At 30.5% G+C, this 26,691-nt stretch overlaps 1 protein-coding gene across 1 annotated transcript; it reads left to right on the forward strand.

The window, feature by feature from the left end:
- The first annotated feature begins 12,131 nt into the window (after positions 1–12,131).
- On the forward strand, positions 12,132–25,779 carry LOC113377589 (glucose dehydrogenase [FAD, quinone]). Its single transcript, XM_026617954.1, has 10 exons — positions 12,132–12,281; positions 20,408–20,528; positions 20,604–20,749; positions 21,837–21,983; positions 23,039–23,150; positions 23,424–23,641; positions 24,043–24,322; positions 24,426–24,710; positions 24,840–25,063; positions 25,642–25,779. The coding sequence occupies exons 1-10, from the start codon at positions 12,132–12,134 to the stop codon at positions 25,777–25,779; spliced, it is 1,821 nt and encodes a 606-aa protein (XP_026473739.1).
- Positions 25,780–26,691: the final 912 nt, after the last annotated feature.

The raw sequence follows: 26,691 nt of genomic DNA on the forward strand, positions 1-26,691 counted from the left end.
CCGAAAAAAATAAGTTTGTTACAACTTTTTTTGATATTCTAGATTTTTTAAAAATAGCAGAAATCGTAATTTGAAGATAAATGTAGTTATATCGGAAAGAAGCCTATAAAGTCGAAAAAATTCAAGTAAATCGGTCCAGTAGAAGCTGAGAAATCGTGGGTATCGTCGTATCGAAAATGATACTGTAGAGAAGAACTCGTTTGAAAGAAAAAGAGGAGTGTTGTCTTGGTCAATCAGCTATATTTCCGAAAATAATTCAAATTTTGAAAAATTATCTTGTACCCATAGACCTAGAACACCCCCTTAATGAAGGGTGTTTCAAATTATTCCCAAGAGTCGTAACACAATATTTCTTACATTGTTCATCATTACCAAATAAATAAGAACAGTTAATACAAAACCGTTGATTATCATCAAGAAATAGTTATTGACATTCTAATCACAACAACAATATTCAAAAATCTTGATCTCTCTATGAACAAATCTTGTCCCAGATATAATTTATTATCTATTATCTAGTATCCCAAGAAATGGATACCAAGGTTGTTCAACCATCGTACAATTAAATTGATCCAATTTCAAATATCGATCATGATAAGCTAATATAATTTGATAATGGCCGATTATAATAGAGTAATAAAACAACGATATTATCGATTATCGATACCGATATCGATAATTCACGGTTTTTGCAAGCATATTAATTAGATAATAAAGTTTTGTCAAGGTTTACATTATTAAATTATTGCGAAACTTTTGCGAAATTTTGCAGCCAAAGACTTTGATCGCCTTTCGAAAAAAAAACAGCAAACTGAGATAAACGATAAGATGAAGAATTTGGATTGAATTGTTTTTCATCTGGAATATCGTTATTAGATCATTTTTTTATTATTTAGGTGATACTTTTATCTCATACTTTTAGATCTGTTTGTGAAACATCTCTTTAGAAGTTTTTTCAGATTTCAAACTAATTATAAAATTTTGTTCAATTTTTTTCATAATTATTTAAAAATATTTAGCACCTATTTCAGGCAGTCAAGAGGTTCATTTTCATATTTTTTAATAATTTTCGTCAAATTGAAAATAAAAGTTCAAATTTATGAATGTGAGAGGCTAATTTAATCCGCGTTTTTCATATAAGCATACTAGTTGTATATAACATTTCCAGATATTTGATTGGTAGTTGTAATTTTATTATCAAGTAAGAGTTTTTTTCCAAAACCCGGGGCAAAAGATCTAAATCCTGAACAAATATTGCTTTTACAAAAACCCGGGACACAAGGTGCAAGTCCGGGACTGTCCCGGAAAAACCGGGACGTATGGTCACCTTATACCTAATTTTTTAAATTTGGCAGAGAGAAGTTAACCAATTTCAATTTTAAAATTTAAAACATCTATTAACAAAATAAATAATAAATGTTTTTTTTTCTCTTGTTTCAATATTTGTTATTGCAATTAATTTTCACAATTTTCGCTTCAAATCGATTTTTTATCGTATTTCACTTTCGCTTCAAATATACATGTAATTCAAAAGCATATTTCCAATTAAAAATAGCCTTTTCTATTATAATATAATACTGCATCAAATTAATATATAACATCAGTATTTTAGAAAAACATAGCAAATATAGATTGGTCAAGAGTTGGGTTGACCCCCAACGGTTGGCTTGACCCCCAATTGTTGGATTGTCCTCTAAAAAGCGATGTCCTAAATGTTCATGTCCTAAAAAACTGTAAAGTACTAATTGCTGTTTAAAAATAGGATTCTAAAACTTGCAAATAGGAAAATATAAAAATATAATATTGGGGTCTATATGTGTATGTGCCTTATTCAGAACAATTTTGGCAAAAATAAAAGTAGAACAACAATTACTAATAGTTTTAATTAAATATAAATCATCATTGATGAATGCTATTTGCAAGTTTTATAGAATAAAAATAGTAGAGTTGTCCATGGAAATACTTTGTAACTACATGATAATTTCCAAACTAGTGGTGCATGGCATTGTGCCTTAAGGCAAATTGCTGAAACTTCCTGTACCGAAAACTAGAAATTTAAAAAAAAACTTTAAAATTTTTTTAAAACTTTGAAAAAATTGGTTTTATTAGAATTTTGAATCTTTTGAAAAAATTGATTTTGTTGATATTTTGAAATTTTTTGAAAAGTGTGAACTTTTTTTAAAGTAATCGCGCTGCTTAGCTGCTTTAGAGTTGAAATATCAAAGCGTGTAAGCGCCGCGTAGCAGTCTTATGGATGATCATTGGTACGGAATCCACAGAAATGTAAACAAAATTTGTGCTCATTATTAAAATCTCTATAAAATATCTGATAATGTTTATTCATATTTTTGTACTTTCTTTTATGAATCTCCAAGACCGTTAGACCTGCCTACCCAAAAATATTAGTCAGTCCCTTGTTTATTCAATACAAATAAAGTGGTTTTTGTATTACTCAATTTAGACGCTCCGTTCTTTCAAAAACTATTATACGACTTTTGGCACTTTTTGATCCGAATCTTCCAAACGGCTAGGCCTGCCTTTGCGAAAAACTAATCAGCACGTCTCCTTATTAACACGAATTGAATGTTTTTGAATCAATGAAATCGGTTGTATGCCAAAACACACACACACATACATCCATTTTTTCTAGGGTATGCCAAAATGTTCAGAAACCCCCGAAACGTAAAGATATGCAGAAATTTTCATTTTCGATTTTTTTGCGATTACTCTGACTTACCCTACGGGAAGTTGATAAGACTGTATTTTCCTGTCTCACTGTTGGAGAGCCATTTATAATTCAGTTACAAAGTGTTTCGATAAGGCACCCAAAGTGTTTTCACTTCTTGATTTCATATTCATCGCCTTCATTGTTCTTGAATGAAAAGAGTTTTCTCACGAATTTGCTCATTAACGCATATTATGTGATGCAACACCTTAACGCGCCGAGAGTCGAAAGACTAATCTTTCGGTGAACTCGAATCGTTCTTGTAATAATTTGCAATTACCGATGCTAAAAAGACTTTTAGTTTAATAACGATCAAGTTAATTACAAAAGGCTCTTTCAATGCTTATACAGATTATTCTCACAGGTCTAATTGACCTTACGGGGGATATGAAATATTAGATGTGGTAAGTTGAAATAGTTGATATTTTGCCAAATTATTTTACTAACAGACAACTATCATCGTGGACTGAAGACAAAATTGCTGCTTCATTTAAGTCATAAATTTTCCTGATAAAGATTGAAAATAACATAGTTATTATTTATAAGAGAGCAGTTAAGTTTATATTATTATCATTAAAATATTGCTTATATTATTTATAACGAATGAAAAAACAACTATTGAGTTTTTTCTAACATGTCACTATAATGTACAATCTCCCTATTACGGCTGACAATTGTAAATCAACAAATTTACTAAATATCCTTAACTGGACTATTGTAAATATAGTGGTAAATAAAGAAAACAAATAATAACAGCAATTAGATATTAGGTATAAGTGGCAATTTGCATAAACTTCTTGAGAGATGATGTCATTGAGAATGACTCAATATTCATTTTTAACTTCCCGTAGGGTAAGTTATTGTAATCGCCCAAAAATCTAAATTGAAATTTTTTGCATTACTTCACGTTTTGAAGGTTTCTGAACATTTCGGCATACCTCAGATGTGTGTGTGTCTCTGTATGTATGGATACAATTTTTCGTCCACGTTTTCGGGCGCACGGATCAACCAATTTGAAAGGCTCAAAAAATATTCGATATTGATAAGAAGATGTGCTGATTAGTTTTTGGCAACGGCTGGTCTTGCCTTTTCGGAGTTATGGAGCAAAGTGTGCACAAAATAGAAATCGAGTTTTAGAGAAAATGGAGCATCTGTATTGGATGATTCAAAAAATATTCAATTTGCAATGATGGGGGGAAGTGGTGATTAGTTTTGGGCAAAGGCAGGTCCAGCCGTTTTGGAGATACCGAGCTGAATGTGCAAATAATGGCAGTTTTTGAGAGAATGAAGCATCCGATTTGAATGAATCATAAAACTTTTTGCTTGTGTTGACGAAACGATTGCTCTTGGGATTTTTTTGTTTGTTTCAATTTATTTTATATTGCCAAAAATATTTCTTTTACTAACTTTTATTCCTCTAACATTTTATTATGGTAAAGGAAGTTCCAGCATTCTTTCTTAATATAAGATGCCATACACCACAAGTTTTATTTTTATATAAAAATGTCAGAGTAAAATTTGCTAAAAGCAAAAAGATATTAGATTGGCAACGTACAAATTACAATAAGTAAGTGCGGATTTTTGTGAGAAAATCAGAGACATTTTTTTATGAAACCAAATAACTTTATTCTAAAAAGCATTGTCCATTTCGATCAATGACTTTTTGTCATCTTTCAAGCAGCATCATTATCCCATATTCATGAAACTTCTGGTTTCCATTAACAAAGTTTCCAAAATACTGGATCATGTATAATTCATGATACTATCATAATCATTGAAGAGGTAATTTGATCCAATGAGTTGTATCAAATAGTAATTACCTGTTAGTGTAAATACTATATATTATTATATGTAAATAATGTTAATCAAAACAATTTATAGAATGTTTTTATGTTCTGATGATTATTAATAAAAGGAAAAAAATTGAAGAGGTTTGAAAAGATCAAAACAAGAAGTAAGGAGCCGTTAAAGTATTACGTAAGCACTATAGGGGGGCGGGGGGGTTATTGATTTGCTAATTTTGCTTATTTTGGGTAAGAACTTTTGCTTACTTGTGCTGACAAAGGGGAGGGGAGGTGAATAATTGTAATAAATCTGCTTACGTAATACTTGAACGATCCCTAATCAGAAGTTGCAAGGTCAGGACTGTTTGGTAGATAGGCAAAACATCCTAACGAAGCTCCAAAAATTTTAGTCAAGTGGCCAAATATATGTGAGTCAATAATCGAAATAATCACCGTTTTGATTTGTCAATTTAGGCCACTTTTCTCCGATTGCGCTGTTTAGTTTTGTTAGTTGTTCAATGTAGACATCAGAATTGATTGTTCGATTGGATGGTAAGAGTAGAAGTGAACAATTCCTTTGTAATCAACTTCAACTGAACGACCAGAGTGTTTTTCAGCTTTGAATAAAAATTACCAGAACGAAATCTGACAAACTAATTTTGATACTGTCATTTTTTAAAACTTCGTCACCAAGAACAGCACATGACTGTTTGTGAACTAAAGATGCCTTTTTACCTATGCAGAAATGAAGAGACAAAAAATGACAAAAAATCGATTTGATTTTCCATCTTTTAACGAACGCCGAACGAAAACTACGCAATGGATCAAAAAAATCTTTTTTTACTGATGGACATCTAAACTGTCTACTATTCATTACCAAAATGTATTTCACATTTGGACTACGTCAGCACACCTAAAAATGCAATTGAAACCGTCAAAGCTAAAAACCGCATTTACTTAGTTGCCAACCTAATATTTTATCAAAATTTTTCAAGTAAAAATGAATAAATTGTGATCAACTAAAGATTTATACATAAAAGTGGATCATTTATAAAAGACAATTCATTTTCCAACAATGTCTACTTATTGTTAGTAGGTGTGCCTTATCTTAATCTTTTCATCCAGCCAATTTTTTTCAATGACGTGAGAGTACGAAATTAGAAAATGCGATATTTGCACGCCATCCATTTTCTGCTCTCAATTTTCGATTGTTTTCTGGTGGTTTGCGTGTCGTATGAAAATAATTCTTCATTCTTTTCGTCAACTTAGAAACTTCAGTAAATTGTAAATGTCAGTGCAATTAATGCAATTGCAAGCGACTGCAATGTCTCGTCGTAAACATGTCTCTGACATTGTCTCTTCAGAACAATGCCTTTTAATTTCATTCTTGCATTTGGTCATTAATAAATACAAAGGATGTATTATTATTTAGGTGCATATGCCTCGGGTGTGTATATAGGAAGAAATGGAGTGCGAAGTCTTAAGGTGATCTACAACTCAATTAGGGAAGTTGATGATGGAACGAATTTTCCGTCGTCCATTCTATCGTATCAAAATTTTTGGTTTGTCTGTTATTTGACAGTAATTAGATGTTGTTTTACATGCTCTATAAGCTGTATTGAAATAGTTTAACAATTTTATTCAAAAGCCATTTTGTGGCGAAAGGTCCAGATATACCAGTCTACCGTGCAACCTAAATTGTACTTATTATTATATTATGGTATACTTCTAATTTATATATCTAGTCGACAATAGATTGCTTATTGGTATTTATCAGCCTGGTTCTATTGGCAAACAACCTAAATAGGCAATAACTAGACAATACAACTTAGCACTTTAGGTTTAGCACATAAGTCAAAAAGTCGATTGAAGTCGATTTTGATTTGGTTGAGTCATATGAGTCGAATGGAGTTAGTTTACACAATTTGTCGATTTAATTCATTTTTTTCTTTTTATTCGTCTAAAAATAAAAATTAACTAGCTGTAAGTGGAATTCTGTCTTAAGGCAATTAAGGCATCGTGCCTTAAGGCAAATTGCTGGAACTTCCCGTACCAAAAATTATTATTTTTTTAAAAACGATTAACATTTTTGAAAAAAAAATTACTTTGAAAAAATAAGATTTTTGAGAAACTATAAATTGGACAAAAAATTACTTTTTTTTGAAAAAAAATTTTTTTTAATTTTTTTTTTTTGAAAATTTTTTTTTTCTTTATTTTGACATATTGTGGAAGATCTGAACTTTTTTTCAAAGCAATCGTACTGCTTTAACTGCATAGGGACAAAATATAAAGCGCGTAAGCGCCGCGTCGCTGTCTAACGCATAAGCATTGGTACGGAACCCATAGGAATGTTAACAAAATGTATACTTAATGTTAAAATCTCTATAAAATATCTCATAATTTAATGTGCATATGTCTAATGATCATTTTTGACCGCCAAATGGCTCATTTTTTTACTTTTTCCTCCATATCTCCGAAACCGCCAGACCTACCTTTATGAAAATCTTATCGATTCTTCATCTTGTCAATACAAGTGAAATGTTTTTTGAATTATTCAAATCAGACGCTCCGTTCTCTTAAAAACTGAGTTACCGTTTTCGGCACTTTTTGCCCCGTATCTTTGGAACGGCTAGACCTGCCTTTGCCAAAAACTAATCAGCACGTCTCCTTATCAATACGAATCGAATGTTTTTTGAATTATTCAAATCGGTTGATCAGTGTTCCCGAAATCGTCGACGAAAATTTGTATCCGCACATACATACACACACGTACATACATACACACACACATACACATACACACACACACACACACACATACATCCATTTTTTCTAAGGTATGCCAAAATATTCAGAAACCTCTGAAACGTAAAGATATATAAAAATTTTCATTTTCGATTTTTTTGCGATTACTATAACTTGCCCTACGGGAAGTTAAAAATTATTTCATATCTTCATGTTTTGATGGTTTTTAACACTTCGGCAAACCTCAGACAAAATGAATGTGTGTGTGTTCGTAGGTATGTGAGGATACAATTTTTCGTCGACGTTTTCGGGAGGACTGCTCAACCAATTTAAATAATTGAAAAACCAATCGATTTCTACTGATGGAAATTAATGCTGATTAGTTTTTGGGAAAGATCGGTCCAGCCGTTTCGGAGATACGAAGCAAAAAATGCAAAAAATGGGAACTCGGTTTTTGCGAGAATCAAACATTCGATTAGAATGATTCAAGGAACATTCAATTTTTAATGATGAGGAAAAGTGGTGATTAGTTTCTGGCAAAAACAGGTATATCCGTTTCAGAGATAAGGATCTAAATGTGAAAAAAATGGCAGTTTTCGAAAGAACGAAGCATCCGATTTGAATGATTCAAAAAACATTTTGCTTGATACGAGCTGATTCGAATGAAATAAAAACTGAATCAGCCTGATCAGGTTGTTAAAGGCTTGATTCGAATGATTCGAATCACTTGATTTGACTTGAAATATCAGTAATTTATAATTAAATATATGATATAGCTTCTGATTTTGTATAAATTACTCTAAATACACACAGGCACACACATACATATATATATATATATATATATATATGTATGTGTGTGCCTGTGTGTATTTAGAGTAATTTATACAAAATCAGAAGCTATATCCGTTGATGTGTAACTCGGTTTACGCAACGATCCGTACCACTAACAATTATAATACGCTTAGAAGAGCATTCTAAGCGTTTCTTAGAAAATGAAATTCTCTACTTTATGCATTTCATCCATCTGCTATATGTGAAACTATTTTATTAATGTAACCCATTAGTTACTTCAGATGAACTTATATCAAGTTTCGACTTTAGGGCAGCAATGCTCCTAACAATAAAGAACCAATTTGGAGCACAAATTCCTGCCAATGGCATGATAAAGGAACAACAAAAACCATTTAGAACAAAGTCTGAAATGTTTTTAAATATTTTTCGCAAATTAGTCCCCATGGACTCTAATTCTCATCACAATCTGCTTCGTATAAAACATCTTGTGCGATTTTTATCAAAAGTTTCAGATTGGAGGGCGTCCATTCTTCACGTGAGATTTTTAAGGAAAGGGAGGAGTGTGTTTTATAAAAAATCACAAAATATCACGTGCGGTAGAGGGGGTTTATTAAGATATGACACATATTTATTTTTTACCTGATTTTTTTTTAATTCAAACATTTGCAAAAAAAATCAAAAACTTTACAATTTTTTCTCGTAACTAAAAATACACGTGATGTTTGATGGGGGAGGGGACGTAATTTTGAATATCACCATGAATCACCAAGGGGAAGAGGGTGTCAGTAATTGTAAATCGAATACATTTATCACTAAAATAGATTGGAAGTCAAAATGCAATTTCGATTTCATTTAGTAAATTTAAGTATAATGTTCTCAAGTTGGTAGTAAATGAGATGGCCACATCACCATTCTATAAATAATGTTGGAACGTGCCTAATTATGGACTAAAAACTTAAACCACAATTATATAAAAAAACAGGATATTCAAAATTATCAAAATAGACAGCTGACACCTGACAATGTATTTGGCTGAAGTGCAGTATCTATAAACATATGGTTTAATAAGCGAAGAACAATTATAAAAATCTTTATTCTGGCCGTTCAACTATTATTTTGTAATTAATTCTATTTATTAGCAAAAATCTCAACATTGCGAAAACGGATCTGTTATATTTTTAGAAAATGTCATAATTTGTACGATATATTGTGAGGCATTGCCAAGTTCTAGTTTATGTAAATGCTTTGTTTATTGTGAGATGAAAATGGACGCATGATCAGTTTATTCGCTTTCTAATATTTATCGGTTCGCAGACAAACAGATTACAAATGACAATATTGACTAAAGTTCTGACAACTTCAAAGAATATTATAAACTCGCACAGTAAGGACAATTTTCATATCTACATTTGTACTTGGCTCGTAAAACAACTTCAAATGGACAGAATTTTACGTTCGAAAATATTTTCATGCAACGATTTTAATTTCAAGACTAAAATATTATAAATTCGCATATATTTGTCCTTCATATTGATGATATATGATCAGCAATTAAACTGAATTACCGGAAACAATTTAAATTTTGATAATAATTGATCTGAATTGACTCTGAAATACTTCTGGTTATATGGAGCGTTTCAATTCCTGGTGTTTAAGAAGTTTGTTTAAATTGCTATAAGGAAATAATAGTTAAATAGTTGAAAAATATAATTTTTAATTAATTCTAAACCGTGTTTTAGATAATTGAGCCATAAAATATAATTGAGCACACCATAAATTAAATTTAAATAGTCAAACCACAAATTTAGATCTATATGAACCAGTCGCTGTGGATCTTATACTTGTGATTTTTATCTATGAAAATTTATCAGTTTTCAACATTTTCTTCTAAATAAATATGAAACAAATTAGTAGTTTTATTACCTCTTGCGTAAATTGTGCGCTGACCTCTCGCCATTAAGATAATTTATTACCGAATTTTTTGTTCACCTTCCTATGTGCGGTTTTGCGAAACGATATTTGTTTTTTTTTGTTTAACGCGGTTTATAATATAATTTACTGTTTGTCATAGACAATAAATCTTTGCAAATACTTGCAAAATTTTCATTTGATTATGTAGACACAGCGTAATATCAATACTAGATGCAAGCGAATGGCGATGGTGCAATATCGTTTTGACAAGGCAAAGAAGTTATCTATTAGTATATTATTATTTATTTATTCAATTTGTGATCATAAATTTTCCAGTATATTATTATTTGTTTATCAGTGTGACTATTTATTTACTTTTATGACAATGTGTTTACAGAAAATTGAAAATTTATGGGGTCTATAATAACCAGTTTTAGTGTCGTACCTGGTAGTGTGCTATTTGGTAGATTGTTAGTGTACTAACTGTAATTTACAAAAATATCTAGCAATCTAAAATAATATATTAGGTAAATATACATTTTTTTACAAAACAATATAAAGTAACTACAAGTTTAGGATTTTGAGTTGGAGTTGAATGGCAGTTTGTCTAGTCTTATATATAAAATTCTTCTGTACGGGTGATGATTTCATACCTCTCCTAAACGGTTATTCGGGTTTTGATAATTCTTTTTAGAGTTTGTCAAAAGAAATTTTTAAGATTTAATGAACGATAAAACTATAGTAATACGTAGAAATAAGTCGCAAAAATTACAAAAAAACACTTATTGTTTGACATTGAAAACATTTGAACTATCATCTGCTAGAAATGTCAATTCACTTGAAATTTGAATTTAGCTGAAATTATGAGCCTAGATAATATTAGAATATAATATACAAGAAAAATGTAATCTCTACATTATTATTACGAGAAGCAGCTGAGATGTGCCAGAAATTAAAATAATATACTAAACACAATCAACAGTATATGTTGGCAGATGAAATTATATAATTCAGTTTAATAAATAACGCAATAAGTCCAAAATTGCATATACATTATTTTTTTAAACTTATGCATGCCACATTTAGGTTTATTTTACCAAATTATTTAATAATACAAAAATATTTTTATTTATTAAAAAAATGATTTAGATTTTGTTTCATGTGCCAAAAATTCATTTGTTTGGCATTGGATAAGGAATATTTAGCAAGTTGATCATAGATTGAAGAGTGCTCATATGAACTAGATTTTATAAATTAATTCATCTAAGATTGGAACATAAAACCATAATGTTTATTAAATTATTAGTAAGAAAAATATACTTTCGAAATTATAATTGCCAAAAACCAACTAATATATCGTACGAGATTATGAAAATTATAGACTAAATTATTGAAGCAATTATGTTGTGTGGTAAAATCAAGTGTGATATTGTTCTTTTAGCGCATATACTATATTATTTTGTTCTGAATTTCTTATACTGATTATGCTAAGACCATAAATGATTCACAAAGGCAGGATAAAAAAGTGTTTTTAAACATAGTTAAAAGTAGAAGTTAAAAGTCAAACACCTTTTACAAGTTTCAATTTACTTTTTTCTAAACTAGCCTGTAGTTTATACAAACTATTACTATATCACTTTGTTGTAAATGTAAATTTGTCCGAAAATGAACTAGAATAAATAATTAATCAAAATGCCATCAGACATCTGATTATCGCAATAAAATTGATCAAAAACTTTTGTACTGGCATACGTTTATTGATTTTAATAAAAACAATTACAAATAACAATAACAATGTCCTTAAAAACATGACAGAAAACCCATCAAAATAAACTTTTGAACATAGATAAATAAGCTGTTGAAGACGCGATACACGTCTGAACTTATTAGTTCGATAAAACTGTGACAATGACGTTCAACATCTGACAGGATTGTGACCAATCTATTGTTTAAATAAGGCCAGCCACTGTGTCATTTTGTCCGTATTTTTCCTACTAAGTTAGTTTTTGTGACGCAATATGATGAATATTGAAAATTATCTCATAGTTCATATACATTCCACAAAAAATATTCTGGACATGTATTATTTAGGCAATTTCAATGCAAAATTGTCACTTAAACAATTATTATTAATGATTTTTTTTATTGCAGATTGTTGAACAACGTGAAAGATGTCGGCGTGCAACTGCCCAATGGGGCCACCGGTGGGTCCAACGTTAGCCTCGACTTGCGGGGGTTCCGCATTTATGCTCTTCATGGGATTGTTAGAAGTCTTCCTCAGATCACAATGTGATTTGGAAGACCCGTGCGGAAAACCAAAGGTATGATGACAAACTAGTAATACATGGCATCGGGTCTTAGGGGCTATTCTAGTGTAGAGCGATGTATTTTAGGTCATTTTTAAAGTGTCGTAAAAGAAAGCAATGCATGTTTTTGCTATCCATATTTTTACCACTTGTTTATTAATATTATTAAAATACAAAACAAAAATTGAAAAATAAAAAAATTGAAAATTGTAAAAACTGGCAGAATATGATGAAATGGGTGGTCTCAAAAAATTGGCACCTCAGTCTGGACATGATTTCAGCCCTCCTAGCCATCGGAAATGCAAAGAATAAAAAGATTATTAATCTACAATGATGTCGCAATCGCCCGAACTAGCGATAAGTAAAAAGATTTTTTTTACAAATTGGCGACTGTTTGAAAAAAGTGTTTTTTTTACTGTTTTTTTGAGTTTCTCGAATTTTTTAAAAATAGTAAAAATTGGAATTTGGAGATAATCCTAGTTCGGGCTATAGATAGGTCTATAAGCAAGACTCTCTGAACATTTCAAGTGAATCGGTCGATTAAAACTCGAGAAATCGTGTCAACAGTACTGAAAAAGTCTGTTCTGAGAAAAACGCATTTAAAGTTTTGCGTGAAGCCAAACCAGTATGGAGACCGAGTCAGTAAAATGCCTATATCTCCGAAACTAATTCAAGTTTTCAAAAACCTTCTTGTACCCATATTCTTAGATAGTTAAACTTTGAAAATATGAAATTAAAAAAAAACGATTTTTTTTTTTAATTTCTACACTAGAATACCCCCTTAAGGCAAATTGCCGCCCCAGAAATTAAAGTTTTGAAAAAAGTTTTGAATTTTTTTTGAAAACTAAAACAATTCTTTAATTGACAATGGTTACAATTTCACCAAAGCTCTAGGTTGCACTTAAAAGCTTCGTTTTCAAACAAAGTGGGACTATGATTTTGTTTTTCGTTTACCAAACGTTTGACTTTAATTGCTAGATATACGAATTATGTTTCAATGCAAGGATGGACTGATTATTATAAAATTTTATGGCGTAACCAAAATTTATGTACATCTAACTATATTTATTATTTAAATCATGTGAATGATTTGAATAATAAATGGGCTATGTGTTAAGGCGTCGAAACACACCTTAATGATGCCTTTGCTGTTATCACTTTGAAGAAAATTAATTACTACACTTTTAAAAACTGATGTGCACTGTAATCATTAGAAGGTGAAAAGAGGACAATGCACATAGAAATTTAAAAAGTTTATTAAAATGATTGAGTAACTAATACTCGCTAGGTTTCTTAACATCTGCTTAGTATCGCGATTAAATGAATACTTACTTATATATTTTAAATTATTACATAAAATTGAAATACAATTAAGTAGAAGGAGCATTTTACAAATATATGTTAATCCTATTACAAAATGGGGATTTTTCTATAATCCGTATTTGCATTAACGTACCCGCATTTCATTGGAAGGGTACGTGGGTTTATTACAAGAATAAATATGTATAATAAACATTCACCATAATCAGTTTTTCTGTACTGTACTATTGAAATTAAATTGATAATATAACAATAATCGGAAGGGATACATACTTACTTAAGCTATGGAAAAATTATCTTATCTGCACGTGCATCCTGATGCTCACTCAAAGTAATTAATTCAATGATCAAAAAATAATTAAAAAATTAAATCTTAATACTAATAACAATAAAAATAATTCAAAAAAATTCTGAACACTATGTGTAAGTGGCATTTTGAGCTAAGTAAGTAGCATAAACTACCCGACACGTGAAAATAACCAATTTAGATTTTAAAATTGTCACGATGCTATTTTAAAATGCTTTTTGGGATTAGTATAAGGAAAACGCCTTTAAAGTTTTGCGGAAGATGAGAAGGATTATCGTGGTCAAACAGCTATATCACCGGAAATAATTTAGATTTTGAAAAATCCTTTGGTGCACATATTCTTAAATATTTAAACTTTGATGTTGCTTTATAGAAGGCAAACCCTGGAACGAATTATTCGAATTACTCCTGGTCTCACCTTTATTCCTAAAGTAACAAGTCGAAGTCTTTTACCTATCGAAACTAAAAGGATTCACGCCGGCTGCTTTCCTCAGATGCATTATTTCGTTATTCTAATTCTAACCTTGACACGATACTACGATTGCAATAGATTCTCTTTCGTGAGATACTCAGTCCGATTGTTTCGCAAAAATCGCAACACAACAAAATAACAGTAACAGGCACAATAAGGGGGCTATATAACAGTGATACACTTATTGCCGCCTTAGAAATTATTGCTTTTGTTGGATTTTTGCTTTTGTTCTTATTTTTATTAAGAAAGTTCATGGAACCGTAAGCGACGGTAGTGATACGCGATATTGTTTTAATCGCGTTATTGCGCGCCGCGAGACAAAGAATAAATGTTCAAATTCAATATATATATATATATATATATATATATATATATATATATATATTAGGGTGGTCCTTAAAATGGTCATTTTCGAATTTCCTTGCTCCCAGGGGCACAAATGGTTCCAAATTGATAAAAAACAATTCTCTGAAAGTTTTAGCTCTTAATATTAATGTTTAGATAGAGCGCAATTCAATCAAAGTTTGTATGGAAAGAGCATGGAAAAATTTTTGAAAATTAAAAAAAAATGTTTTAGGTATAACTTAGCGACAAATGAATGAGTTTTATTCATTCATTTGTTCGCTAAATTACATTTAAAAAACATTTTTAAAATTTTTGAAAAATTTTCCATGCTATTTCCATACAAAACTTTGATTGAATTGCGCTCTATCTAAACGTTGATATTAAGAGCTAAAATTTTAAGAGAATTGTTTTTTATCTATTTGGAACCATTTGAGCCCCTGGGAGCAAGGAAATTCGAAAATGACTATTTTAAGGACCACCCTAATATATATATATATATATATGTATATATATATATATATATATATATATTCACCTAAGTCTGTTTTTACACGGTAGATTGGTTCCAGAAGAAGCCGTGTAAAAAAAACGTGTAAAAAAAGACATTGATCTTATACAAAAATGGGTGATTTGTTCCTAATCTCTAAAACCTATTAAAATTAGTGAAAAACAAGAATTTTCAAGAACAAGAATTCATGTTTATTTTATTAAATCAAATATATAATGCTTATTTTCACAAGCATAGTAATTAATGATAAAAAAGATATGCACTCTCATCTTAAAAGTAATATAAATTAAATGTATTGCAAGTTCAGGAACTAAAAAACTATGTTGTGAACGAAAAGAATAGATTATTCAATTTTTAAGGTAAAAAATGAAATAAAATAGAATAAGTGATAATCATAAATATAACAACATAAATTTAATTGCTGTCGTCATCAGTTATTCGCATTCGCTTTGACCAGTAAAAATTGTTTGTACGCGCTAAAGGGGAATTCACTTAAATCTTTAAGCTAGTGTTCGCAAACTATCGATACTATCGATGGTTTCAGACTTTTTTCTTTCATAAATACTTTTTTGTGATATGAACATACTTCGCAAAGATTGAATTTGACAAAAAAAAATAAAGTACATAAAATTTCAAATCGTGCTAAATGGAATAAAATCGTGTAAAAAAATTAAAAATATTCAATTTTAAAACCGTGTTATATCAAAACCGTGTACAAAAAGACTGTGTAAAAACAGACTTAGGTGTATATATATATATATATATATATATATATATATATATATATATATTAGGGCGAATCGATTTAAAAGTCACTTAATGTTAGGCACATATGATTTTCGGATACTAGGGATCAAAATAAGATACTTTGCTGAAGAAACCATACCTCTAAAATAAATTCTGGTGTCAACTTTTGTATGAGGGACGTCTCAGGAGAGGTCCCAGGGGGTGAACCATGGACATGGGTGGATCGGCCTTACAAAATTGGTAGGGGTCAGTAATACATTTGGACACGATTGTGACACTCTAAATGGGTCAAAAGGAATTTTTCAAAATTTGACCCGAATCTTTGGGTCAATGCACAAGACATCAAAATTTATTCCAATAGGTATGGTTTCTTCAGCAAAGTATCTTAATTTGGTCCCTAGAATCCAAAAATCTTATGTGCCTAAAGAACTTTTTTTAATATGTATATATATATATATATATATATATATATATATATATACAGGTAACCCCCGCATAACACGGTAGTTACGTTTCAAAAAAGTATGGTGTTATGCGAATCCGTGTTATACGGGACAAAGAACTAGTACAAAAAGAGAGATAACGTTCCAAGAATTCAAAATAACTTGCTACAAATCATGATTTTATAATAAATATTGTTATATTTATTAATTTTTTAAAAATGTAATATACATTATCTAAAACGATCCTTTTTTGCAAGATATCCTCATCCTCTAAGTTTTCTGTACTACCTTCAGATCCGTGCGTTATTTTTTGCAAAAAAAAAATATTTGCAATCGGTTGCTTTTAGCGGAAAGATATTTATATATTACATAACATACGCAAAGTTAACTTTATTGAAATTTTAAGCTCATTTTATTTAAAGGATCTTTGTTTAAGACTAAATCATTAATTGTTCGGGTAAGCCTAGAATTTATCTATAAAACGTACGCACTCGAATAATAAGTATCAAATATTAGTTATGTTTTGCATTAGTTTCACACATTTATTGAGCTATTATACTGTGATTTTACTAATCTTAGATTAAATAAAGTTTGATTTTAATAGATTCCATTATATTTTTTATTTTATTAGGGTTTTGCTCAATTTTGAAATCGTATAGAGCAAAATCCTGCTATAAAAATACCGTGTTATAAGAAGGGTGGTATCAATTCTAAAACCGTATCTTAGAAGTATCGTGTTATAAGGGGGATGGTATCAATTCTTAAAACGTGTTAGAGGGAATCCGTGTTATAGAAGTACCGTGTTATAAGGGGAATGGTATCAATTCTTAAACCGTGTTAGAGCGAATCCGTGTTATAGAAGTACCGTGTTATAAGGCGGATGGTATCAATTCTTAAAACGTGTTAGAGCGAATCCGTGTTATAGAAGCACCGTGTTATAAGGGGGATGGTATCAATTCTTAAACCGCGTTAGAGCAAATCCGTGTTATAAAAGTACCGTGTTATAAGGGGGATGGTATCAATTCTTAAACCGTATTAAAGCAAATCAGTGTTATAGAAGTACCGTGTTATAAGGGGGATGGTATCAATTCTTAAATCCTGTTAGAGCGAATCCGTGTTATAGAAGTACGTGTTACGCAGATGATACCTGTATATATATATATATATATATATATATATATATATATATATATATATGTTTAATTTGAGTTTAATATTCGGGCGTAACATCAATAAAAATAGTATGAGTTTTTTTAAAAAATTTATTTATTTAAAATCCATACGTTTCGGCTAGCATCTTAGCCATCATTCAGTGGTAATCAAGTTAAAATTTTGTATCCTAATATAGCATATGAAACTATTATTAATCCATGGTATGAGTATGTGCACATTGATAAGATATGTATTTTTTAACACAAACATCACAAATGGTAAAACACACTAATAATCATGATAACTTGACAAGTTGTCGAAACTATGTATTTACTCTTCGGAGTTTAGGATAGAAAATTTTCTATCCTAAACTCCGAAGAGTAAATACATAGTTTCGACAACTTGTCAAGTTATCATGATTATTAGTGTGTTTTACCATTTGTGATGTTTGTGTTAAAAAATACATATCTTATCAATGTGCACATACTCATACCATGGATTAATAATGGTTTCATATGCTATATTAGGATACAAAATTTTAACTTGATTACCACTGAATGATGGCTAAGATGCTAGCCGAAACGTATGGATTTTAAATAAATAATTTTTTTAAAAAAACTCATACTATTTTTATTGATGTTACGCCCGAATATTAAACTCAAATTAAACATATATATCAACATCAAATTCAAGACTATTCAAAAATATATATATATATATATATATATATATATTAGGGTGGTCCTTAATATGGATATTTTTGATTTTTTGTTGCCAGGGGCTCGATTGCTTTCAATATAATAAAAAAAATCTCTGAAAGTTTTAGCTCTTAAATATTAGCTTTAAGATAGTCCGATTTGATCTTCATTTTTAAGTGGATGAAGTTTGAAATGGACATCGCTACTGCACGATGCAGATTGTCTAGAGCATGGTTCAAACTCACCACCTCGTCCATACGAGTCCGTGAGTTTAACCACTACACCATGAAACACCCACACTATATATATACATGTATATACACACACACATATATATATATATATATATATATATATATATGTATGTGTGTGTGTGTTTGTGTGTGCGTACGTATATAACTAATAAATATGACTGTTTTGAGCCTCTCTTCTCCCCGAGAGGCTACCAAAAAATTATACTAGACTCATTAGCAAACAGATTACAATAATTTTCTGCTCGCTAATGACCAAGCGCAAGTGAGTGCCGAATCGAAGAAACCGATCCATATTTATCAAATACAAGCAGTATAATAAAGCGCGAGTTAGAAAACACACATCCTCACCGTAACGAAGAATTAATATTAACACAACATGTATGATTTTTTTAAATTTCTTTTGATAAAATGTTATTAATATCAACTCAAGATATATGATTTATAAATTTTCAAGTTTTTTCGAGAAAATCTGACTTGCTTATACTATGTTTTCTCGACGTTTCATGTCATTCTGAATCGCATGAGACCAAATTTGTGTGTATATGAGTCGATTATTGACCTTTCGTCGAAGATTTCTCAAAAACGGCTGGACCGATTTCAAAAATTTAAAAACCATTCGATGTATCCCGTTAAGGACTAGCGTTCGTTAAGTTTTGTGCGACGATCACCCAAGCCGTTTCTTTGTAATTAACAGAAAAGTGAAAGATTGTCTATATTCGTATCGTACCGAAGAAATTAATAATATGATAAAATATGATTAATAATAAGATGTATGGTTTTTAACTTTCCAAAAAAGTTGGGTATTTTTCAGAAAATACAACTTGCTTATAGTATGTTTTCTCGGCGTTTCAAGTCATTCTGAATCGAATGAGACCAATTTTAAAAGAAGTATGTATGCATATGTAAGCAAATTTTTTATCTTTTGTCGACGTTTTCTCCAAAACGGCTGGACCGATTTCAAAAATTTAAAAGTCATACGATGTATTTTGATAAGGACCATCGATGGTCAGATTTTTGCCACGATCGGTTGAGTCGTTTCTTTGTAATTGGCAGAAAAGCGTAAAATCTTTCGTCCACGTTTTAGACCACAATCTTGATTCGATTTCAAAAAATTAAAAACTGTTCGAATGATATTGGTTGGAATTAGTTTTGGTAAAGTTCGTCTCTGGAATTCGGCACTTATCAAAATGTTTTCTTAATTAAAAGTTGAAAAACAAAATTTGGCGATTTTGATAAAACTTTGAATGACGAAAAATTTGTCTTTAATAAGGTTCAAAAATGATATAGGTCTAAAGCGCTTATATTATGAAATTTAACTAAATTTAGAATTTTACTGCATGCTTCAGTGACAGCGAATCTATTCCGAAGCATTTGTATATTTTTCAGTGTTTCGTAAGACAGCTACTGATAACAGTTGACGTACACACGTGAAAAAATAAAATACATTTATAGAACAAGAAATGAATGAAATAAAATTAGTTAAACAAATTTGAAAAATGAAACAAATTAATTTATACATTTAGAGATATTATTAGTATGTTTGAAAGACATAAAAAAATTGCATTGATTAATTTTTAGTGAAAGCGAAAATTTAATTTTGGAATTAAACAGTTGAACATTTTACCTAAATAATTGAATATCAATTCTTATTGATTAAGTTCATTGATTTGTCTTAAGGCAAAATGCTACTTACAACTAATTGTTTCCATTGATTTAATAAGAATTCCTGCAATAAAAAATAATTTAAAGATAGAACTACTAATATTTGAAAAATGTTAATAATAATTCTTCAAACAAAATTATTATGTGTTGGTAAAGTTTTACTTTACCAATAATACAAAAATCACAAGTTCATTATAAATATCAACCTTAAAATTTCATTTTCTATTTTACAGGACAGATTGTATCCTGATCCTGAATACGACTTTATAGTAGTCGGATCAGGCACTGGAGGATCAGTAGTCGCTTCCAGATTATCAGAAGTTCCGCATTTCAAAGTTTTATTGATAGAAGCAGGTAAAATACTAGTACTGAATTTAATTTTTTTTTGTGTTAAATATATTTTGTAATATTACTATTATTATTATTAAGGTGGCGATGAACCAACCGGAGCACAAGTACCATCTATGTTTTTAAATTTCATCGGCTCGGAAATTGACTACGGTTTCCTGACTGAACCAGAACCTAGAGCCTGTTTGAACCAGGATGGACAAAGGTGTTATTGGCCGAGAGGAAAGGTAAATCGAATAATAAAATAATAAATACTATTCAAAATTTTGTAAATAAGTAGAAGATACGTAAGTCTACTCATACCGATTTATACAGACTACGGAGCCGATTCTGATGTGTAATAGACCAATGTTATGGCAAGGCTATGATATGTAGCAGTTTTCATATAAAGTGGTACTAAAAACTGTCAATGTAGTCAGGCGTTTTAGATACAAAACCTAAGATGGAAAACGCACAAATATCAAAAAAACAATTTTAAAATAATTGCATCTTTTAGATATAGCTTGATAACATATGAGTGAAGTTGCATTTCATACGTAAAATGCCTGATCGCACAGCAAATACATAGCATTTTGACAGTATTCAGTACCATTTTGTATAAAAACTGGAACGTAACAAAGCCTTGCTATAACATTGGTCTATTTTACGGTAGAATTGGCCCACATATTTTTATTAACTTACCGTAGGGTAAGTTATAAAAATTGTAAAAAAATAGAAAATAAAAATTTTTATATATGTTTGCGTTTCAGAAGTTTTTGAACATTTTGGCATACCTTAGAAAAAATAGATGTGTGTGTGTGGTGTGTATGTGTGTTTGTGTGTGTGTTCGGATACAAATTTTCGTCGAGGATTTCGGGAACACGGTTCAACCGATTTGAATGATTCAAAAAACATTCGATTCCTATTGATAAAAAGACGTGCTGAATAGTTTTTGGACAAAGCAGGTCTAGCCGTTTCAAAGATACGGGGCAAAAAGTGCCAAAAATGATAATTTAGTTTTAGAGAGAACAAAGCGTCCGATTTCAATAATTTCAACAGATATTTTCATAAGTATTAGGATACATTTTTCACAACTAAAATATTTACTATAACTGCTCGTTAATACCTAATGGATATTAAATTAAAGAAAACTAGTTGATAATCTGAGATATAAATAAAACACTTGTTGAAAATCCTAAGCCTCTTAATACAATAAATAATTTTATGGCATGTTGTTCATTTTTTAGCATTTCTTTCGCCATTCCGTACCAAATTATTAAAAATCGATCATGTTTATTTCTTATAAATAAATTAAAGACATTTATTTTTACTTAGGTCCTGGGTGGTACATCAGTCTTCAATGGCATGATGTATATGAGAGGATCAAAACAGGATTATGATAATTGGGCACAAGCTGGAAATCCGGGTTGGTCCTTTGATGAAATCCTTCCATATTTTATCAAATCAGAAGATAATAAACAGGTATATTATATGAATTATTTTAGATATAATAAAATTCTGAACGATGGCAAAATGTGAATTGTGACTGTTCTATGTAACTCTATAGTGAACATTCTCTAATGTAATTTGATATTAAATTGCTTCATAATATTTTGTAGCAAATACATTTTTAGTTGAAATCTATATAATTATGTGATAATCCAGTATGTGTTTTTATTGATTTATTTATTTATTTTTTTATTTATAAGCAAGCCGTAATCACTATTAATAGATATTATTTCAGGCTCTTGTCAAACTTATTCATAATTAATATTAAAAGGATAGTAATTTTATAATAATCATAGTAATTGCACAAACTTCGCTTCTGAAAAGAGAGCTGAAAAAAAGCATTCGAACATTAAATACATTGTTCATCATCAAGTTCATCATATTGAAGTATATTTGACCACCAGTCAAGCTCAAAACTCTTGCACAAGGTTGAAAGTTATACTCATTAAAAAAAAAAAATCATAGCAACTATATAAACACCAAAAATCTTAATGAATTTCTGCATGGTTTTGACTTAATGTTTGTTACGAATTTGAAGATAACTAAAGACATTGAAGTATCAATTTTTACTTTTACGTACATTTAAAACACAAACTTAAATTTTATTTCATTTTGATTATTTGGAAATAATAATTTTACACTTTTTAGTACGTATTTTTTTCAAATTATGTAAATTTTAGCGCCCTTTTAAAACAATGTTCCAATGTACTACTATAAAACTTTGCGAAAACTGGAACACCTAATCTAGTTTTGTTTTATTATTATTTATAGTATTTTTTATATCATGATGGAAAACAATCGAAAACTTCACAATTTCAAAAGCATTTGCAGTGTTACAGATTTCTCTGAAAAATAATAAAAATAGTTTAAGACAAAAAGATCCTGGTGCGACCATTGGGTTGTACCATCGCATTCACCATATTTAACTACCATCTTTATTTAACCATTATAATATTATATTTATTTAAGACTCGCAGATGAAAAATAATACTGATTATTAGTAATTTATTATCGTTTTTTTTTTGCAGCCAGAGCAAATGGATCCAGGATATCATGGCGTTGGAGGCCCACTTTCAGTTTCTCACTTTCCTTACCATCCACCACTCTCTCTAGCTATCTTAAAGGCTGCGCAAGAAATGGGTAAATGAAATTTATTGAAATGTAAAAAATCAGCATACTAGTTTTTGTTTAAATGTAAAAAATGATTCCATTGTCTCTAAATAATTTATTATTTATCAGTTTCAAAAATAATTGTTCCAATCGATCACTAACGACTCCTAACAAAGATTCAAACAATAACAACGACTCTTGATAATGTTGTCCAAAAAATGATGTCCCTTATCGGTTCATTCAGAACAAGAATTAGCGATTTATGAAATCATGTATAAATATCTAACTATTTCCTTAATCCAGGTTATGTAGCTCGTGATTTGAATGGTGAAATCCACGAAGGATTCATGATCGCCCAATCAACATCAAGAAATGGAAGCAGAATGAGTGCAGGACGCGCCTTCCTGCGTCCAGCAAAGGACAGACCAAATCTACACATCATGCTCAACACCACTGTCAGCAGAGTGTTGGTACACCCTAGAAGCAAAATCGCTTATGGAGTTGAATTTATAGATCCACAGGTAAATGATTCTACCAGAATAACAAAAACCGGGACAAAAATTTGATAGATTAGAGAAGAAATAAAAATTTAATCACAAGACCAGCAAGTTGGGAGAATAACTAGATTTAAGACCTTAGAGCAATTTTGAACAAGTTTTTCATAACGGGATACTAATTCATCATAAGGCTGACTAAGTAAAACTCCAATTCAAAACTGTTTTCAGAAATTTAAATAAAAGAAACTAAATGACTCGTCCAAAAATCATTTTCAAGCGGTAGATCAATGACGAGGTTTCCAATTCAATGGAAGGATAAACTCTACTAGTAATGTTTAGCATTTCTTTTGCCATTCGTATCCAATTATTAAAAATCAATCACCTTCCATTTACCACTCATCATTTACTATTATTTTTTATTTCAGGGTTACAGACGCCAAGTGTTAACTCGCAAAGAAGTAATTGTCTGCGGAGGTGCCGTCAGTTCTCCTCATATTCTACTTCTAAGTGGTATAGGTCCAGCTGGTCACCTTCATTCTGTAGGTGTTCCAGTCACAGTAGATTTGCCAGGTGTAGGTGAAAATCTGCACAACCATGTCACCTATTTCACAAAATACTTCATCAATGACACCGATAGTGCTCCTTTGAATTGGGCAACTGCCATGGAGTATCTCTTGTTTAGAGATGGATTGATGTCTGGAACTGGTGAGTAGATCAAAGTCGATATGTCTGATACAGGAATAAAATTAATAATATATTTTTATACGATGTTATTGATTTTTAAATTTAAATCATTATTTGTTTCTAGGTATATCCGAAGTAACTGGTATGATCAAAACAAAATTCGCAAACCATTCAATTGATCATCCTGATGTCCAAATGTACTTTGCTGGTTTCTTGGCCGATTGTGCAAAAACTGGTCAAGTTGGTGAAAAATTAAGTGATGGTAGAAGGACTGTAAATATATTCCCTTCAGTTTTACATCCAGAAAGTAGAGGACGAGTGAGACTTGGATCCCCAGATCCTAAAGCTCCTCCAAAGATTTTTGCAAACTACTTTGCCGTAGAGAAAGATCTTAAGACGCTTATAGAAGGTAACATTTGTACAGTAATTGATTGACATATTTCATTAGATATATACTGTTATTTAATAAATTTAGTATTCCATTATTCCAACCAAGCTTTTTTTTTCAAAATTTTATATGGCCTACCCTTATCCACAGGAATCAAATTTGGTCACAGAATGACCCAAACCGATGCCCTGAGACCTTACGGTTTCCAAATCGACGAGACACCTGTGAAGGGTTGCGAAAAATTGCCTTTTGGGTGCGATGAATATTGGGAGTGCGCCGTCATGAGAAACACAGGACCCGAGAACCATCAAGCAGGTTCTTGCAAAATGGGTCCCGCTTCGGACCCCTTAGCGGTCGTCGACCACGAATTAAAGGTAATAGAGTAGTTACATAAAAAACATTAAGTCAAAGGCATGTAATTAATAATAGGTTAAGAAAAAATAAATTTTTTTTGGTAGATGGCTCGTTGGTACTATATTTGGTAGTAGTAACTGCTCGTTGGAAAGGTGACATTTTGTAGTAGAAAAATAATTTGCTGTTTTTTCTTTGGTGCATTCAGTAGTAAGTTACAGAGCGTTAAAAATAGAAGTGAACAAATAAAAAACTCTGTACATTTTATTTTTTTTGACAAAGGCGAAAATGCAAGGCAGGCAGCTAAAATTGTGAATGGTGTTTATGGTTCCGATACTGTAATAATCAATTGTGTGCAATTTTGGTTTTGTAGATTCCGTTCAAGATTTTTTTGATGTTAAATATACACCTCGCACAGGTAGGCCGGTCGTCTAAAATGTCGATAAAATCGGAGAAATGATCAAAGTTGACCGGCATGTTAGAAGTCGTAACATCGCCCTGGAGATAAAAATTGACCATAAAACAGTTTTAAACCAATAAACCCAAAAATAATGGATTTTATTTGCCTCTATTTAATATATTGTTTTATTTATTATCTTAGGTTCACGGAGTACGAGGACTGAGGGTTGCCGACGCCAGCATAATGCCAAGTGTTACATCAGGCAACACGAACGCTCCAGTTTTCATGATCGGTGAAAAAGCTGCGCACATGATACGTTTGGAATGGGGAGGAATGTAATTTTAAATAATAATTTAAATTCACAAATTGCAGTCTAACCTCAATTGGAAAACACAAATTTAATAAGTTTCTATATTTGATCAACGAAATTCATAGAAAGAACATATTTTGATTACGAATACCTATTGATGGAAACCTTTATATGACAATATGCAAAATTAATTTAACCATTTCCACTCGCGAATTGCGAGATTTATATGTATTTTGGTGTCGGAGCGGCGGCATCCGAGTGGAAAGGGTTAAAGTACGATTTTAATTTCTGAAAAGTACTTAATTCGCTTAAAATTTTATATCTGGTAATATTCAGATATGTATAACGTTTGATTTAACTTAATAATTTAAATCAAATCCGTATCAAGTCTGTATAAGTAGCTTTTGTAGTTTTGAGCACTGTTGTTTAGTTTACGAGACCTTAAGATAATTTTCAAGTAAGCTTATTTAATTGTTTCTTAAGATGTTTTGTAATAAATTAGATTTAACCACTTTTTTGAATCACCTTTATAAAAGCTTACATTTGGGTGGGGTAAAAAAAAAAACTGAACCTTTACCCTGGCAAAGGTGTAAACAGTAAAAAATAATAAATAAAAAAGTAAATTAAGTTCAAAAAAAGCAATTTTGCAAAATATAAGTTAAATAAATAGTTATTCAAACTTTGCTGATAAGTATATCTGACAATATACCAGATCAAGGTTGTACTCATAGAATTAATATTTTGCATTGGTTGAATAATGTAGCTATTATTTCGCGAAATTTCTTAAAAATTGAAAATAAGACATTGGAACTGTTTACGCCTTGGATGTCGCTTTTTACCCCGCCTATGGGGTTGAAATATGGGGTTTCACAATGACGAATTAGTTGGGAATTTTACTGAGCACAGTTAGATAGTTGTTTGTTTGATATGAGTTTTTTGTT

Source organism: Ctenocephalides felis, unplaced genomic scaffold (assembly GCF_003426905.1).
Source record: "Ctenocephalides felis isolate EL2017-DRISC unplaced genomic scaffold, ASM342690v1 CF-g0.4_SCAFFOLD_01886, whole genome shotgun sequence".
NCBI lineage: Eukaryota > Metazoa > Arthropoda > Insecta > Siphonaptera > Pulicidae > Ctenocephalides > Ctenocephalides felis.